The 16,143-nt window shown below is 36.4% G+C and overlaps 1 protein-coding gene across 7 annotated transcripts in view; it reads left to right on the top strand.

The window, feature by feature from the left end:
- The window catches only part of VPS13A (vacuolar protein sorting 13 homolog A), a 99,502-nt gene that overhangs the window by 36,241 nt on the left and 47,118 nt on the right, over positions 1-16,143 (top strand). For all 7 annotated transcript variants that reach the window (XR_003532129.1, XM_027670750.1, XM_027670748.1 and 4 more), the window contains exons 24-38: positions 3,300-3,384; positions 5,064-5,239; positions 6,713-6,869; positions 7,210-7,289; positions 7,550-7,609; positions 7,687-7,837; positions 8,248-8,364; positions 8,446-8,549; positions 8,991-9,158; positions 9,466-9,764; positions 10,493-10,640; positions 11,458-11,608; positions 14,044-14,168; positions 14,996-15,165; positions 15,763-15,983. Coding sequence is in view for 6 of the 7 variants with exons in the window: in XM_027670750.1 (XP_027526551.1) it covers positions 3,300-3,384; positions 5,064-5,239; positions 6,713-6,869; positions 7,210-7,289; positions 7,550-7,609; positions 7,687-7,837; positions 8,248-8,364; positions 8,446-8,549; positions 8,991-9,158; positions 9,466-9,764; positions 10,493-10,640; positions 11,458-11,608; positions 14,044-14,168; positions 14,996-15,165; positions 15,763-15,983 (2,212 nt within the window). In the remaining variant the exon portion in view is untranslated. The remainder of the gene's footprint in view (positions 1-3,299; positions 3,385-5,063; positions 5,240-6,712; positions 6,870-7,209; positions 7,290-7,549; positions 7,610-7,686; positions 7,838-8,247; positions 8,365-8,445; positions 8,550-8,990; positions 9,159-9,465; positions 9,765-10,492; positions 10,641-11,457; positions 11,609-14,043; positions 14,169-14,995; positions 15,166-15,762; positions 15,984-16,143) is intronic.

Here is a 16,143-nt window from a genome sequence, read left to right as displayed (position 1 = left end):
TTTTTTTTAAGATTATTTGATAATTTATCTTTCCATCTTTGTAAAAGTTATTCTGCCCTGTTCATGAAGGCAGTTGATGCAGTTTGGCATTTCCTTGGAGTTATGGTAGCATAATATTCAGTAACTGTAAATGCAACAACTAGACATGCATACCTATTGAAAGTATATATACAGTGAAGACTGTTTCACTTTGACATGTGGTTCTTGCCATCTCTTCAGTGGTGCCATTAACATTTTAGCTAATTCTGACCTGATCTTTCACTCTTCATATACTACTAGTATGAGGTGTTGTACATGGGCACGAACCCCACTCAGACACGGACGAGTGCCAGAGCAGAATTGTCGTTTATTTCCAACGGTTAGGTTTAAATACAGCGCCTTAACATGTCATGTGATCTTCCAACCAATGACAATCTAAGCACGTATGAGAACCTGGAAGACTACAACTTCCATGGTTCCTTATTACACTCTTCCTGCCACATCAGTATACTCAGCCAAAAGCTGCCCTAGTTTCTGTTGTTTTGTGCAACTAATCACAGACAAACTTTCTTTGAGGTAAGTAATGGGACTTAATTTTTATACATAAATAGAATCTACACATATAAGATGATTATCTTCTGCTTTATAACATTTACTATATTGAATTTAATTATAGAATTCAACTATTACATCTGAAACATTTTAAGTGATCTTGATGTGGTTATTATTACCTGTACATTAGTTGTGATTTACAAGATGAGGTGAGGAAAGACTGTGGAGCAAGTGTGAATATATTTGCAATATATGTAGAATCCATATTAAAACCTGTGCTTAAACATGTCTGCTCAATCTTCCATCTACCACAGAGGTTGGCAGACTTTAATTGATGGTATTAAGTTCAGTCGAATTGAGTGGATTTTGTGCTTTGGTGGTGGCTTTCATCCCTACAGTTGAAATTCTTCTGAACTTTGTTAGCATCAAACCACTTCTGAACTGAGAAGGATGTGATATCCTTTTTTAGAGCGCTGCATGTGAACTTCGTTCTTTACATTTTGAATTAGTGGTGGAAGTGTTCTTGGGCTGTGACAGCAGAAGACTTTTTGAAACAGCTCCTACATTTTTGCCTTCTGCACTTGTACTTTAGCATAAGACCAGCATGGAAGGCTTTATTTTTCATTTGTTGGTATTATGAAGTCAGATGTCACAGTTTCTTCTTGTCTTTTTAGAATGTGGAAGTGTTACAGAGGAGAAGCTTTCACAAGTTACAAGACTCTTATATAGTTGATATGTTTATTACTCATGGACAAATTAATTAGGTTGGAGACTATGAGGCTGTTGAAATGTTAAGAGGGAGATGAAAAACGTAGCCTTGGAAAGTGTTCAAAGATGAATGTTTCTTGTTGCCATAATGTTTGTATTTCTGTAAGATACTGTAATTCTGTGAATAGTTGTCTGACACTAAGCTTTGAAAGGTGCAGTAACAAGGGTGGAGGGAGGTTGTGGTAGTGCAGGGAAAGAGCTGTTGACTGTGCAGTCCAGGGCCAAAGGCACTCCAGAAAAAGGGCACACAGACAGTGCACAGCTCTCTTCTTATTTTAGTATTGTGTGCAAGGCACATGTACACTACATATGCAGCTGGAACTTGCAGATGAGAATTCTTTACAAACTCAGATCACCAAGGCTACTTCCTGAGACTTGATGGTGAATAAACCATTTGGTTACCCTTACTCAGAGAACTTAATTCTATCATATATGAAACTAGGTGGAGTGGAGGATTCCTGTACTTTTATGCACTCTAGTGGCATTTCACATATTTTCAGTTGCTTCTCTGGGTTATGCCTAACTGCATCTCACAATTCAAGACTCTTAGAATCATAGAATATGCTGAGTTGGAAGGAACCCACAAGGATCATCGAAGTCCAACTCCTTGCCCTGCATAGGAACACCCCAAGAGTCACCCATGTGCCTGAGAGCATTGTCCAAATACTTGAACTCTTGAACTTCTTGAACTCTGTCAGGCTTGGTGCTGTGACTACTTCCCTGGGAAGCCTGCTTCAATACCCAACCTAAACTTCCTCTGACACAGCTTAAGGCTGTTCCCTTGGGTCCTGTCACTGGTCACCAGAGAGAAGAGATCAGTGATTGCCCCTCTGCTTCCCTTTGTGAGGAAGTTGTAGACTGCTGTGAGGTCTCCCCTCAGTTCTCTACTAGTGTTTGATTTTTCATATGTGTGAAGAAGTGGGATTAAAGACGGCAAAACGCTGGATCCTAAGTTTGGCCATAACAACCCCGTGCAGTGCTACAGACTTGAGGCAGACTGGCTGGAAAGTTGTCCATCAGAAAAGGACCTGGGGGTGCTGATCAACAGCAGCTGAATGTGAGCCAGCAGTGTGCCCAGGTGGCTAAGAAGGCCAATGGCATCCTGGCCTGTGTCAGAAATATTGTGGCCAGCAGGACCATGGCAGTGATCTTCCACCTGTCTTTGACACTGGTGACACCACACCTAGAATCCTGTGTTCAGGTTTGGGTCCCTCACTCCAAGAAAGACTGATGTCGATCTTTCCTCCCAAGAAAAAAGCAATGGGACAAGAGTAAATGGACTCAAGTTGCTCCAGGGGAGGCTTAGGTTGGATATTAGGAGAAGTTTTTTTACTAAAAGTATTGTCAAACATTGGAACAGCCTGCCCAGGGATGTGGATGAGTCACCACCCCTGAGCTATTTAAAAGACTTGTAGATGTGGCACTTAATTCTGCCACTAAACCATGTCCCTGGCAGTGCTAGGTTAAATGCTAGTTGGACTTGGTGATCTTGAAGGGTCTTTTCCAACCTAAATGTATCTACGATTCTGTGAAATCAAGAAACAGTTTCGTCTGCTCTAATGTTTTGTCTAGCTCTTTTTTCTTTTTTTTCCACCTGGCACTTGTATTGTGTGATTTTTATAAAAAAGCTGTTGATCTTTATTGTTCTCTGAAGTTGCCATACTGTAGTCCTCTCAGGGAATAGGTTTTCTCTTCTCCTGATTTTTCATATGACGTGCTATTTCTGTCCCTCTTTTGATCTGTGAAGTTGTATCTTTGAACCTCTTCACTGTCTTTCCTGTGTTCTCTCTGTAACTAGATGAAAGTGCAACACTTGCTGCTTCTATCTAATTTAGGTCTCATTTCTCCCCATGTTGGTAATTTCAGTAATGTAAGTGTTTAACTGTAATGATTTGCATTTAAACTTAGACAAGTTTCCCTAAGTGGTAAAACTTTCACACAGCATATGTGCATGCAATAGCGTGACCAAGCAAAAAATTTTATGGTACCTCCTGTTTCAGGCTGGAATATCCCCTGTACTTTCAGCACCACATTTATCACAAGGCATGTTTTCTGCTCTGGATCTCCATTCATTTCCTGAGTCAGGTAATATAATCTAATTTAAAGTTTTGCTTAAGAAATAGGTCAAGTCAAGAAGTTTTTGAGTTCATTGAATGAATTTATTACTCTTACTGTAAGCAACCACTTGTGGTTTTGTTTCAAATTCTTGAGATTTGAATAATCTTATATTGTGTGTAGCTTATTATAATTCACACTGTACAAACTATTTGTGTATTTTCTCACAGTAGTAAAATTTTGTATGCTTGTTTTTGTCATTTTCTTTCTGAAGGTAAAATGGTAACGTGTTTGTTTGGTATGGTTTGTATGTTTTTGTATTAACATATGTTGTTGCAAGTCTCTATTCAGAGCATCTGAAATAATATTTATGACATTTAGTATGTACTTAGTCCTGTGATGACAATTTAGATTATTTTCTTCTTATAAAGGAGTTATCTCCTATTTAGCTGGATTTATTTAAATTATAAAATCCTGAAACAATGATTGTTAGGAACTATTGTGTTTTAATGAGCATTTTGAATGAATTTTTCAATTCAGAACAGTAGATTGGCTGTGGAGAAACTACTTGTATTTAGTACTGTTTTGCTGTTCAGAGAGCTTAGCTAGATCCTAACATTTCATCTAGTAGTTACATTTGAAAATAAGCAAACATATCAGTATTATTTCAGTGTCAATTTTGTTTGTGATGCCAAAACACTCAACTGGAGAAAAGAGAACAATATTTCTCCTTTCTCAAGGTAATGATATTTGTGGTTTGCAAACACTAGCGAAATTATTAGCAAAGTTAATTTTTATATCTACTTTATAGCTTTGAACTCAGTGTATGTGCAGTATAAAAAGAAATATGTATTTGTGCATCTTCATCTATTTTTTGTATGAGTTCCTTTAAGTGTCCAAAGGAAGTGTCTTTCAACTCTTAAAAATGAGGATGAAAGGAGGATGAATGCTGGCAACAAGTAATTTGAGAAAATAATAACTAGATTTAGATTGAATAAAATCTGATTTTTAATCTATACTGTACATACAGCTGCGCAGTCTTTTTAAGTGATTCATGTTATTTCTTGATCTTCACCCTCCAAACTCGGGGTGCTTTCAAGCCTTAGAAAATAGCTCTTCAATTTCTTGAGAAGGATACTTCTTCCACAGTTACCTTAAACTTCAGTCTCCATGATTTTTAGGTGACTGACAAGAGCTTTACGAGACAGTGCAATCTATTTGTCTTGTTTATGTTTCCATAGTAATGTCATGTGGATTAAAGCTTGGTAGTCCTTAGGAATCTCTCCTGAAATGGGAGATCTATAGCAGGGAGAGGTCCAAAGTAGTGCCCCTGATATTGAAGCAGAGGCTGCAGCCATCAGCAGCAGTCAGGCCAGCAGGAGAGAGAATCTATTAATATACACCAAAGGCAAGATGAGCCACAGTTTGTGCTGTCTTTTACACATCCAATAGTGAGAGAATGTTGACAAGGGAATTAGCTGATGAGAACTGAAATTTAAGATGACATGGTAGCTGTAGGTGTGGTGTAAAGTTGTGAAGGCAGGAGTGGAGGTAATTATAGAAACAGACTTTATTGGTTGCTAATAATGAGCTAGATACTTGGATATTTAAGCTTTTATAGATGTAGGCATAAAAATTCTAAGTCATAGTACTGTAAAATATTGTCTGTCTAAACTGTGTATGTAATATTGTTGTGAATTAATCCATAGAATCAGAAGAAGAGTTTTATGATGCACTAAGCAGTCCTATGGAAGAAGTGACATTTTTTGAAGCCCCATCTGTTTCCCTCAAGCAAGCTGGCAGTAGTACAAGGCAAAAAAGACTACGTAAACAAGAATCTTTGAAAAACATGACAGAATTCCAGCTAAGGTTTGAAGTTGCTGAGGTAAAGTCACTTGGTTTTTTAAAAATTTCTCTGAAGCGCATCATGACTGTAATTTTCCCCTATTTATTGTGTTCATAAACCTGTGCCTGCAGAAGTATTCATTCCCCATTTTTTTGCCGAAACTGTTCTGCAGAGTTTTTTTCCAAGCCACAAGAAGTTGTGCTTCTACATCATTTTCATCACTGAAATACTTTGATTTATCCAGTTTTATCACTGAATTTTCTTTACCTATCACTCAAAAATCACATTATGTATTTGTTTTAGGTAAATATGTAGTTTTTGACATGTTTTTTCTAGATACTGCTGTGTTCACTGGGAAAACTTCATTGATGTTTCCTCTTGTAACAAGAACCATATTTTTCTGCTCCAGTTTTTCCCAGATCTTGTTGTCTGCACACCTAAATCTATAACATCTTCATTATACTGAGTGTTCTTGCTGTATAAGACATAGGCGGAAAAAAGAGTATTTTACTCAAATGCAGGACAACTGTTTCCGACTATATCAGCTGGTCTAGTAAAAAAGGGGGCGTCTTAACACTATCATTGCCTTTATCATTAGACCATCAGTGTTATTGCTGCTAATCACTGTATTTTACTTGACATTTATTATACAAATAAATCATACAAATTCAGCTAACTTTACAAGGGCTTGCAGAATGTCTTCAACACATCATAGCTAGCTTGCAACATACTATATACTAAACCTTTACTACAAATAAAACTGAAATGAGCTGTTCTTTGTGTGATGACAGTAGGTTAAGAACTACTAGTCTAAAGATAGATGCTGTATTTTACACTATTCTCTAATGGAAATTATCTTACAATCTGTAAGAAAAAAGTACAGTTGGGAATCTCTTAGAAATCACCTCTCCATTTGTTGACTTCACAGTTTACTGGGTTAGGTTTTGATTGTCCTTATTTGTAGACAGCATTATATGGAAAGGAAGTGTACATATCTTTGTTTTGCTTTGGTTGTGAAGTTCAGATACAACAGTTCAGCTGGGTATTTATTTAATAAGATTGTTGTCATGCATGGGTGCAAAAGTAGTAAATCCTCCTGCCTAACATTCATCTTGGGAATCTAACTCTTACCAGGAGGGTTTGGAGAAATTCCAATGAAAGCAGTAAACACTGTATGCTGACTGAAAATCTAGTTTTGACTGTGTTGAACTTTACTAAATGGTGTACAGAATAGTTTTAAAAAATTATTTAATTTGTGTAACTGTTACTTTGGTATTAGATGTGTGCATATTTTAAGTTTTTGTTGAAATAGCAGCAAACAAATTGAGCAATTTTACTTGACGAATTGTTTGTTTTTTCCAAGGTGTTTGCTGTAGGTATTAATGTATTAATGTATTAAATGGTCAATACACAAATACACATTAACCAGTAGAATGTATGTAAATATTTTATCCTATATAAAAACTAAGAGAATAATCCCCTACTGGTTTTTGGGGTGTGTGTTTTTTTTAGGTCTTAGTTAAATTATGCCATTGTACTGATAATACTGAGATGCCTGTGCTGCAGCTTGATATTTTGGGCTTAGGCACAGAACTTAAATTAAGAACATTCGACATGACTGCAAATGCTTTCCTTCGTGAAGTTTGTCTGCTGTGCCCAGAGTATATGGGTAAGTGTTTATAGTCTGATCAAAAATTATTCACAAATAACACTTTGAATTTGTCTTCAAAAAGTCTTGTAGGACTTTTGTCACCTAAGGAAGATTTGCTTTCTAAATTAAATACAGGGTGGGGGGGAAGCAGGAGCTCATTCTCTTAATAGTGCTTTGGTAAATATGTTCTGGTGCTGATGATTTTAGAGAGATATCTAAGTAGTTTAGGTCTGCAAAAGAGGTTTTGTGATTAAGCAGTAATGACAGTAGCCTAGTTTGTAGTATATAGATTAAGGAAGTTGTAGATTTTTTTTTTCTTTTAAAAAAGTAATCTTATTCTTTTGTGTTTTTTTTTAAGATGATAATGACAAGCCAGTTTACATAATTACTACATTGGATAATGTAGAAGATGATCTTCTCACTCTAGAGTACATAAAGGTGAGAAAAGAGCAGACTTTGCTTTTGAATTGTAAACCTATCATAAACAGTACAATATTATGGAGCAATTGTTAAAGGTTCTTCTCACTTATTTATGCCTTCAGCATCTTAAGTGTCATTTGAAAAGTTTGTCTGCTCCCTAAACAGAATAACTTGTACATCTTAAATTGTAGTGGTTTTGAAAATAAGTTCTCTCTAATGAAATTTCCAAACTTTTCCTGTTTTATTTATTTGTTTTGTGTGCACTTTTGATGGAATAGACTGATATTAATGGACCAGAACTCAAAACTACCTATCAGAATGTTCTACAGAAAATAAAGGTATGATATCTTTTTTAACATAGTTTTCTCAGAGTAGGGAGAGAGGCATATTGGATAAACAAAGGTTGTTCTTCTAGGTGAACTTTTCATCTTTAGATGTTCATTTGCATACTGAAGCTCTGCTGAATGCTATGAACTATCTGAATAATCTTCTACCCAAACAAGAAACTAAAGTTGCAGAAGTCCCTGAAAAAATAGAGGAGAAGAAGGATGTTCTTAAGAAATTAAGTAAGTTTCTTTATTATATTTTTCCTCTTTTCATTCCTTTCTCTTCACTTAAGCAAGAAGAAAAGAAACGTGTTTTGTAGTTTAGTAAACCTGTCAATGACTTGATATGAGAAATTTTGCTTGGGGTTTATATGCTTATCCATGTATAGTTTTCTGACATAGAGATTGAGACGTACCTTTGCTGTGTATTCGAGGCACTGAGTAGATGCAAATAAAAAATCCATAAACTGTCATTTTAAAATTTTATTTCCTGGTATGAAGGCTTTTGATGGCATTACAGTTATTTTATTACCTTATACTTGAGGAGCATCAGTCTCCTCTTTTGCTTGCTGTGCAGTTCAAAGGGACACTAAAATATTAAATCTCCTCTTGGAAAAACTGTAACTTTTATTATTTTGTGTTTCCCACAGCATCAAAAAAATTGAAGTATGAAGATGTTATTGACCTCAATATCTGTGCAGATTTATCATGTTTGAGTATCTTTATTAGAGAGAAAAAACATAGAATAGCTGAAATTCACATTGAAGGTAGGAAAAAACTTTAGTCACAAAGATACAAAACTTTGTAACCAGAACAGTCTATAGATTTTGTATATTTTGTTTTTTGAGGTCTGGATAGCCAAGTGATCATGAGGAAAACAGCAACCGAAGTGACTGCAAAATTGAAGAACATTGTTATTTTGGATTCTGATGAGACAGCATTGTATAAAAAGGTATGCATTTGCATGTATCATTGACTTTTTTGAGTGGAATATTGATGCTAAATTGAACTTACTTGTGGACTCAACTCTCTGCTGTGACTTTTTTCAATCATGTTTTATGTATTTGGTGGGAGCAGCATTCTCTATAGATACATGGATTTTGCTCCCACAACCAGTAATTATTAGGCTGACATTACTTTGTGCAACTGTGATACCCAGTAATACCCAGATGCTCTTTACGTCTCCTGTTGACTTGAATGAACAGAATTATTCAAACTGAGGTTCCAACTGAATATTTTCAGCTACTTCAATGGATTTTTTAAATTTGATTTTTTTTTCATTTCTTGTTGAGATATTTGAAGTAAAAATGTCATAGGAGTGTGAGGTATTACGTTAAGTTTCTTTACCATGTAAGTTTTTAGAGTGGAGATACTATATTTTTGTCTTCCTAAGGCTCTGTACATCACAGAAAAAGAAGTCTTCAACTTCAGAATGATATCATATGTGAATGCTACAGGTGGCGTTGCATATTCAAATATGGATGTTGTTGACAATCGTATTTATCTAACTGTTGGGTGTATTCAAGTACTTTTTGTCAACAAGTTTGTTTCATCTATTTTGGTAAGTTAAATTTCCCAGATACTGTTTCTTAGCATTCAAGTAACATTGTCAGAACCAGAAAAGGATTCCATATGGAGTAATCATTGCTCTTACCAAATATAATTATAACTTTCCAAATATTTAGTTTGTAAATTTATATATATATATATGCATAGTTTTATCATATTTGAGGAAAGATTATCCTATTAAAGGATTTGGAAAAAGTGTGTAGCAAAAACAGTCTCTTAAGAATAACTATGAGTCTTAGTGTTTTTGAAGTAGTGCAGTTCTTAGTAATTAATTTCCAAGATCTGTATTCTTTTCCTAGGCTTTTATAAATAACTTTCAAGCTGCAAAGGAAGCTCTTACTGAGGCAACTGTTCAAGCAGCAGAGAAAGCAGCTACAGGTGTAAAAGAGCGTAGTTCCCGTTTGGCACTAGATATTAACATTAAAGCGCCTGTTGTAATAATTCCACAATCAGCAACGTCTGAGAACGTTCTGGTGGCTGATCTTGGTCTAATCACCGTGAAGAACCAATTCTTTATCCCCAAAACAAGAATGTGTTATAATCTTCCACCTGTTATTGACTCTATGACGGTGAAATTGAGTGAACTAAAGTTATACAGGTAATGTAATATCAGAATTCTTAAAATTCGTTAAATTCTTCTGGGATTCTTCTTCAAGATAGAGTGCTTTGAAGAGTTGCTAAATAGTTAGTTAAAGGTTGGTGGTTGACAGATACACTATTATCTTGAAATATAACGGCAAACTAATATTTTTTAAAAGCAATAAAATTGTATGGTTTAGGAAGAATAGCAATCTACATATCTTTAAATAGAAGCAAATATTTTTATAGGCAAAATTGTTTAGTAGCATAGACTTATATATCATTCATTACTTTGAGACAGGTTATACCCATTTGTAACTGGCTATTTTGATGGGATTTTCAAGCTATGCATAGCAGGAAAGGTACTAAGTCAGATAGCCATAAAAATCTGTTTGAAAATGGTTGTTGGTGCAGGGATTGGTGAGTGGAGAGGGAAAGGGGAAGGGGCTTTTCAAACACAATTGAAGAGTACTGAAGAAAGAAGGAATTGCTCTCCACTGGAGATCAGGTAAGATGTCCTAACTTGATAGAGTTTATGTGGTGTGTGCCTGGTAGGTGCCTGATGTCTCCTCCCTGCCAAAGAAAGATGCCTAGTTGGTGGAGTAAGGTTTTAACTAGAGCTACTAAGAGTAATATAAAGACAGTTTTATAGCACTGTTTAAAAACATTAGGGAAATACAGAAATGTGTTTGTTAGAATGTGTAAGCAAAATATGTAAAGCAGGGAGTATTTTGTTTCTGTTCACAGATCCTGCTATGAGCAAGGTTCTTTGCAAACAGAAGTACAGTTGCTGCAGCCAGTCAATCTGGAAGTAGCTGTTGAACGAAATTTAGCTGCTGCATGGTATAATGAAGTTCCTGATATTGAAATATCCGGCCGACTCAAGCCTATGAATGTAAGCACTCATTTCTGAAAGCAACTGTTATAATGTTTGAGGAAAATGGATTTATTTTTCTCTCCATTAAAGTCCAAGCTCATTTGTTAGGTTGTTGTTTGATTTCAAGACGTAGATGTAGAGTGGATTTTGTTGTTTCATAGGGGAAAAGGAAGTGAATAGCTTTCTTTTCTAATCTAAGTTCTGTGTTTCATCTGTGATACTGCAGGGAGACTTTGTACTATAAATTACTGTTATTAGTTGAAAATGTTAGTGCTGTTATAGCCTTCTTTTACCTGTCAGTATCTTTCAAAGAAGGATTGGAAAAAGTTGGGGTTTAGTGGTTTGTTTAATAGCAGCATGAATTCATACCCATGACAAGCCTGAATATGAGTTAGTGCATGCGCTCATTTAAATTTACCATTAAAAAATATAAAGGTTGTCAGATGTATGAGGAAAGCCATTTTGCCAGATTTGGAAATAGAAGTCATAACTATTAATGTAAACTACCTTGTGACTAAATGCACATAACAGTTTTGGGTGACTGGAAGTCCAACTGCATGTGTATGTCTAATGTTCTAGTTTCTAAACTCTAAGTTGGTAAAGAAATTTTGTGGATGAAAACAAAATCACGTGTGACTGACTTCTGATTTCTAGAAATTACCATAAGGGTTTTGTGAATTTGAGAAAAACATTTTACTTGGTCTTTAGTCTCCCAAACAGAGACTCATATGAGATTAATTTAATTTATCTGTTTACTTGTAAACTCACATTTTAGTTACGGAAAGCTACGTGAACTGGGTTGTAATTCTGATTTTAATTCCAATCTTTTTTAAAGCTAATTCTCAGTCAGGAAGATATTACCACAATACTGAGGACACTAAATGAAAATACAGGGGAAAGCTCTGGTGCATCAACATCTTTTCCAGAACCGAAAGAATCAACTAGACATTGTAGTGATATGCATAGTACTTCACAGCACTCTGCAGGTAATATTTTCTAAAATGACATAGTCTGGCATTTTTAGGTATTATTATCAGTTTATTACATTTGTTGGAATTGCATTTATAAAAGGATGGCAGATTCAGTTGTGTTTAACAATATTGTAGAATCACAGAATCATTAAAGTTGGAAAAGACCTCCAAGATCATCGAATCCAATCTTTGAGTGAACACCACCATATCAACTAAACCTCAGCACTAAGTGCCAGATCCATGTCACTTCTTGAACACTTCAAGGGACAGTGATTCCACCACCTTCCAGTGAGCAGAAATTCTTCCTGATGTCCAACCTGAACCTCCCCTGGCTCGCCTTGAGGCCTGTGTCGTCTTGTCCTATCACTAGTTGCCTGTCAAAAGAGACCAACCCTCATCTTGCTACAACTTCCTTTCAAGTAGTTGTAGGGAGTGACAAAACCCCTGAGTTTCCTCTTCTCCAGATTAAACAACCCCAGCTATCTCAGCTGCCTCTCATAAGACTTGGGCTCCAGACCCTTCCTTCACCAAGTCCATTGCCCTTCTCTGGACATGCTGGGGCACCTCAGTGTCTTTCTTGTTGTTAGGGGCCAGAACTCGACACAGGATTCAATGTACAACCTCTCCTCGAGTGCTGGCTGAGTATCACTTCCCTGGTCCTGTTGACCGTAGTATTTTTGATCAAAGCCAGGATGCCACTGGCCTTCATGGACACACTGCTGGCTCATGTTCAGCTGCTGTCCACCAGCACTCCCACATCCTTTTCCACTGGGCAGCTTTCCAGTCACTCTTCCCCCCAACCTGTAGTGTGGCATGTGGTTGCTGTGACCCAGGGTCAGGACCCACCACGTGGGTTTGTTGAACCTCATGCTGTTGGCCTTGACTCATCGATTCAGCTGTCCAGATCCTTCTGGAGAGCCTTCCTACTCTCCAGCAGATCATTAAGTCCCACCCAACTTAGTGTCACCTGTGAACAGACTGAGGGGTCATTTGATCACCTTGTCCAAATCATCGGTAAAGATGTTGAAGAGAACTGGTCCCAGTACTGAGCCCTGGGAACTCCACTGGTGACCAACCACCAATTGGATATAATTCCATATCTGAGGGTACCGTGGCCTTTATGACCACCAGGGCACACTGCTGGCTCGTAGACAGCTCACGGTCCGCCAGGATCCCCATGTCCTTCTCCACAGAGCTGCTTTCCAGCGTGTTGGCCCCTGACCTGTACTGGTGCCTGCAGTTATTCCCCAGGAGCAGGACCCTGCACTTGTCTTTATTGAACTTCAGGCAGTTCTTCTCTCCTATTTATTCAGCCTGCTGAGGTCCTCCTTAAGGACTGCATAGCACTCTCGGGTATCAACCACTCCTCACAGCTTTGTGTCACCAGTGAACTCACTGAGGAGGCATATGCCCCTCCAAGTCACCGATGGAGAAGTTAAACAATACTGGGCCCAGTATTGAACCTTGGAGAACACCACGAGTGACAGGCCTCCAACTAGATCCTGTGCCACTGATTATGACCCTCTGGGATCTGCTGTTCACCCAGTTCTCAATCCACCTCACTGTCCACTCATCCAGGCCTCACTTCCTGAGTTTGCCTGTGAGAATGTTGTGAGAGACAGGGTCAAAGGCCTTGCTGAAGTTGAGGTAGACAATATCCACTGCTCTCCCCTCATCCATCAAGGTAGTTGTTTTATCATAGAAGGCAATCAGGTTGGTCAAGCATGATTTCCCTTTAGTGAATCCATGCCGACGACTCCTGATCACTTCCCTGTCGTTCATGCAGACAGAGGTGGCCTCCAGAATGCAGCTCTCCATCACCTGGCCATAATGTGAGGCAGCACTTTCAAGTCTGTCAGTTGAATGTGGTAACATCCCAACTTTAGAAAGCTGCCATGCTACTCTTTTTCTTATGTATGCTGGTTCCATTGCTGTTCAAATTTAGATCTATTTGTCTTGTCATAGTTATGGCACCCCTAAAAGTTCAATACATGTCATTGCCCATAGACTGTTCAGCACATACTAAATAATAAGGCAAAGTTAAGAAAAGCAGCTTTCGTTGAATTCCTGTATTAAATGTGAAAAACAGCAAACGTGGCAGATGAACAAATGAAGATGAAAATGAGTTTGTGTTCTTTGTAACATTCTGGCAAGGAGTACCATACTACACTAAGGGAAATTGTACATTTATGTCTTAAAGATGGTAAAATCACATGTAGAATATGTAAGGAGAGTGTTTTATATTCTCAAATGTTGTGTGATTTTGCAAAAAGTAATTACAGAAAGCACAATAAACACATCCTAAGTTAGGATGGATTTACATGTGGAAGAAAAGGGAAATTGTTGTCTTTATGGTCATTAGTGAGGATGTTTTGTTTTGGTTTGGTTTTTTCCTTGTTTGCAGCCAGATAATTTTCTTTAGTGTTAACTGTTTTTCTGATTTCTGAAAGGTGTAACTGTTGTGACATCAGCTGTTGTGGAATTGCATTCACCTGTGCTAATAAAAACAACACTAAAACTGGACTTCAAATTCGACTCTCTGACTTTAGTGTTGTATAGTCCAAATTCAAAAAAGGTAAATATTATTTTGGTTACTAAGAGAAAGCAACAGCTTTAAGGTTACCTGGAGTCCTGGAAATTTTGAACAAGAATAGTTTAGTTTATGAGGAGAGCAAGTGTTTCCTAGCAATAGTAACAGATGTGATGGAAATGATAAACAGCTATTTTAGCTAAATGACTTCACAGATACTACAGGAAGGAGAATAACCGGCATAATACCTGGCATCTTCTGTGATCTGAGTAAAAATCTGATGGAAATTTATCTTAGTTTAAAATACAGTTTGGGAAGAAAAATTGCTGAGGACACAGCCTATGCATTAGTTACACATACACATGTGAACACAGACACACAAATAAATAATTTTGGGTTTTTTTGTGGAGAGAGATTTTGAATTTGTATTTGTCTTGGTTTAAATTTACAGTAGATTTCTGACAAAAGGTAATATTTTATTGTAGACTTATTGGATATTATTTTAGATTATGAACAATTTTCCAGTGTCTGGTTAAACACTGCATAGTCATAAGAGACAAAATTTAATTTCTTAATTGACATCTTTGCATATACTATGTGTTTTTTACATACAAAGAAACCGAAATTGCATTACTTTCTTGTAAACATTGTCTCTCTCTCACTAATGTAAGCTTGGTTTAGAAAGATGGTAGAAAGATAAAGCTTTCTTTAAGTTTTCTCTGTATTTTTTTTGTTGTGGTTGTCTTTTGAATTAGTAGTGGACTCATTTAATATATTATTTTTGGAAATTTTATTAGAATAAAACTGTATCTCACACCTGTATATTATTTTCCCTACCTGTAATGAAGTCTACAAGCACTTGATTTAAACAGGTTACCACTTTGGATCAGAGAGATGACCTTTTGAAGCTTGCAGAGCTTAAACTAGTTTTGATGTCAGCTGCTCTGAAAATGTTATCAGATGGCTCAATGAATGCTTCAGTCAAACTGACAAATTGTACGTTAGATGATAAAAGACAGTCAATCCAGAAGGCTACACCAAGGTCTGTAATTTGACATAAATTACCGTGTACTGGAGTTTGACAAATAGTTCAAAATGTTCCATTTTATTAGTATTCTGTTAAAACTGCTATTGTTTTAGTGTAGGGGGCTCTTAAAGTACATGTTACTGTAGACTTACATGTCTTACTTGCTTTTTATTCCACATATCTTTGTGAGAGACCAATATAAATGCTAATAAATGAATAAATGAAATAAATCGAACCATAAATATGAAATGAATAAATATACATTGAAAAATTTTTGCTTTCTGCTTTAATGAACTTTAAGTAAGACTAGGTTTATGTTTCATGAGTAGTAACAAATGTCAGTGTAGTACTTTTGATATGTGAACAAGGAATTATGATGATTTGATTTGTTAAAGCTATCAACACCCTCAGTTATCAGTGTATAGGAGCCCAGTTAAAGTTATCTAAAATTTATGTTAATACTTTTATTGGTCATGTTTTAAAATTATTGGTATTACTTTTTAAATTCACTCTTGTTAATGTATTGCAGTTAGATGAGAATCTTGAATGTTTTTCAGTATTTGTGGCTGGTTTTTTATTGTCTCATTAAATGCCACCTTAATTGTCTTTCAGAATGGTGGAAATGAAACGTGGATTTGAAAAGAAAGTTATGGTGGATATAAGCTACAAACAGGGGAGAGATGGCACTGTTCTTGATGTGATTGTTCAAGAGATATACCTTTGTGCAAGCATGGAGTTTCTACTTACTGTAGCAGATATATTTCTAAAGGCTAATGCAGAAAGTGCTGCTGCACAGAGAAATCTCAAACAGTCATTACCTTTAAAGGACCAAGGTATATACTGGGAATAGTTTAAAATCTGAATTTAAATATCCACGTAATTTTGGCATTGTAATACTATTTAAAAAATACAATACCCCTTTTATGTATTTTCCTGTGTTTATGTGTATGGAACAGCTTCTTGTAACTGTATTGCTTTCTTTGCCTCATGGAA

This window comes from Neopelma chrysocephalum, unplaced genomic scaffold, assembly GCF_003984885.1.
Source record: "Neopelma chrysocephalum unplaced genomic scaffold, ASM398488v2 Primary Assembly neopelma1_96926, whole genome shotgun sequence".
Classification (NCBI taxonomy): domain Eukaryota; kingdom Metazoa; phylum Chordata; class Aves; order Passeriformes; family Pipridae; genus Neopelma; species Neopelma chrysocephalum.
The sequence above is the reverse complement of the archived record's forward strand: the minus strand, read 5'-3'. Positions and strand labels throughout refer to the sequence as shown.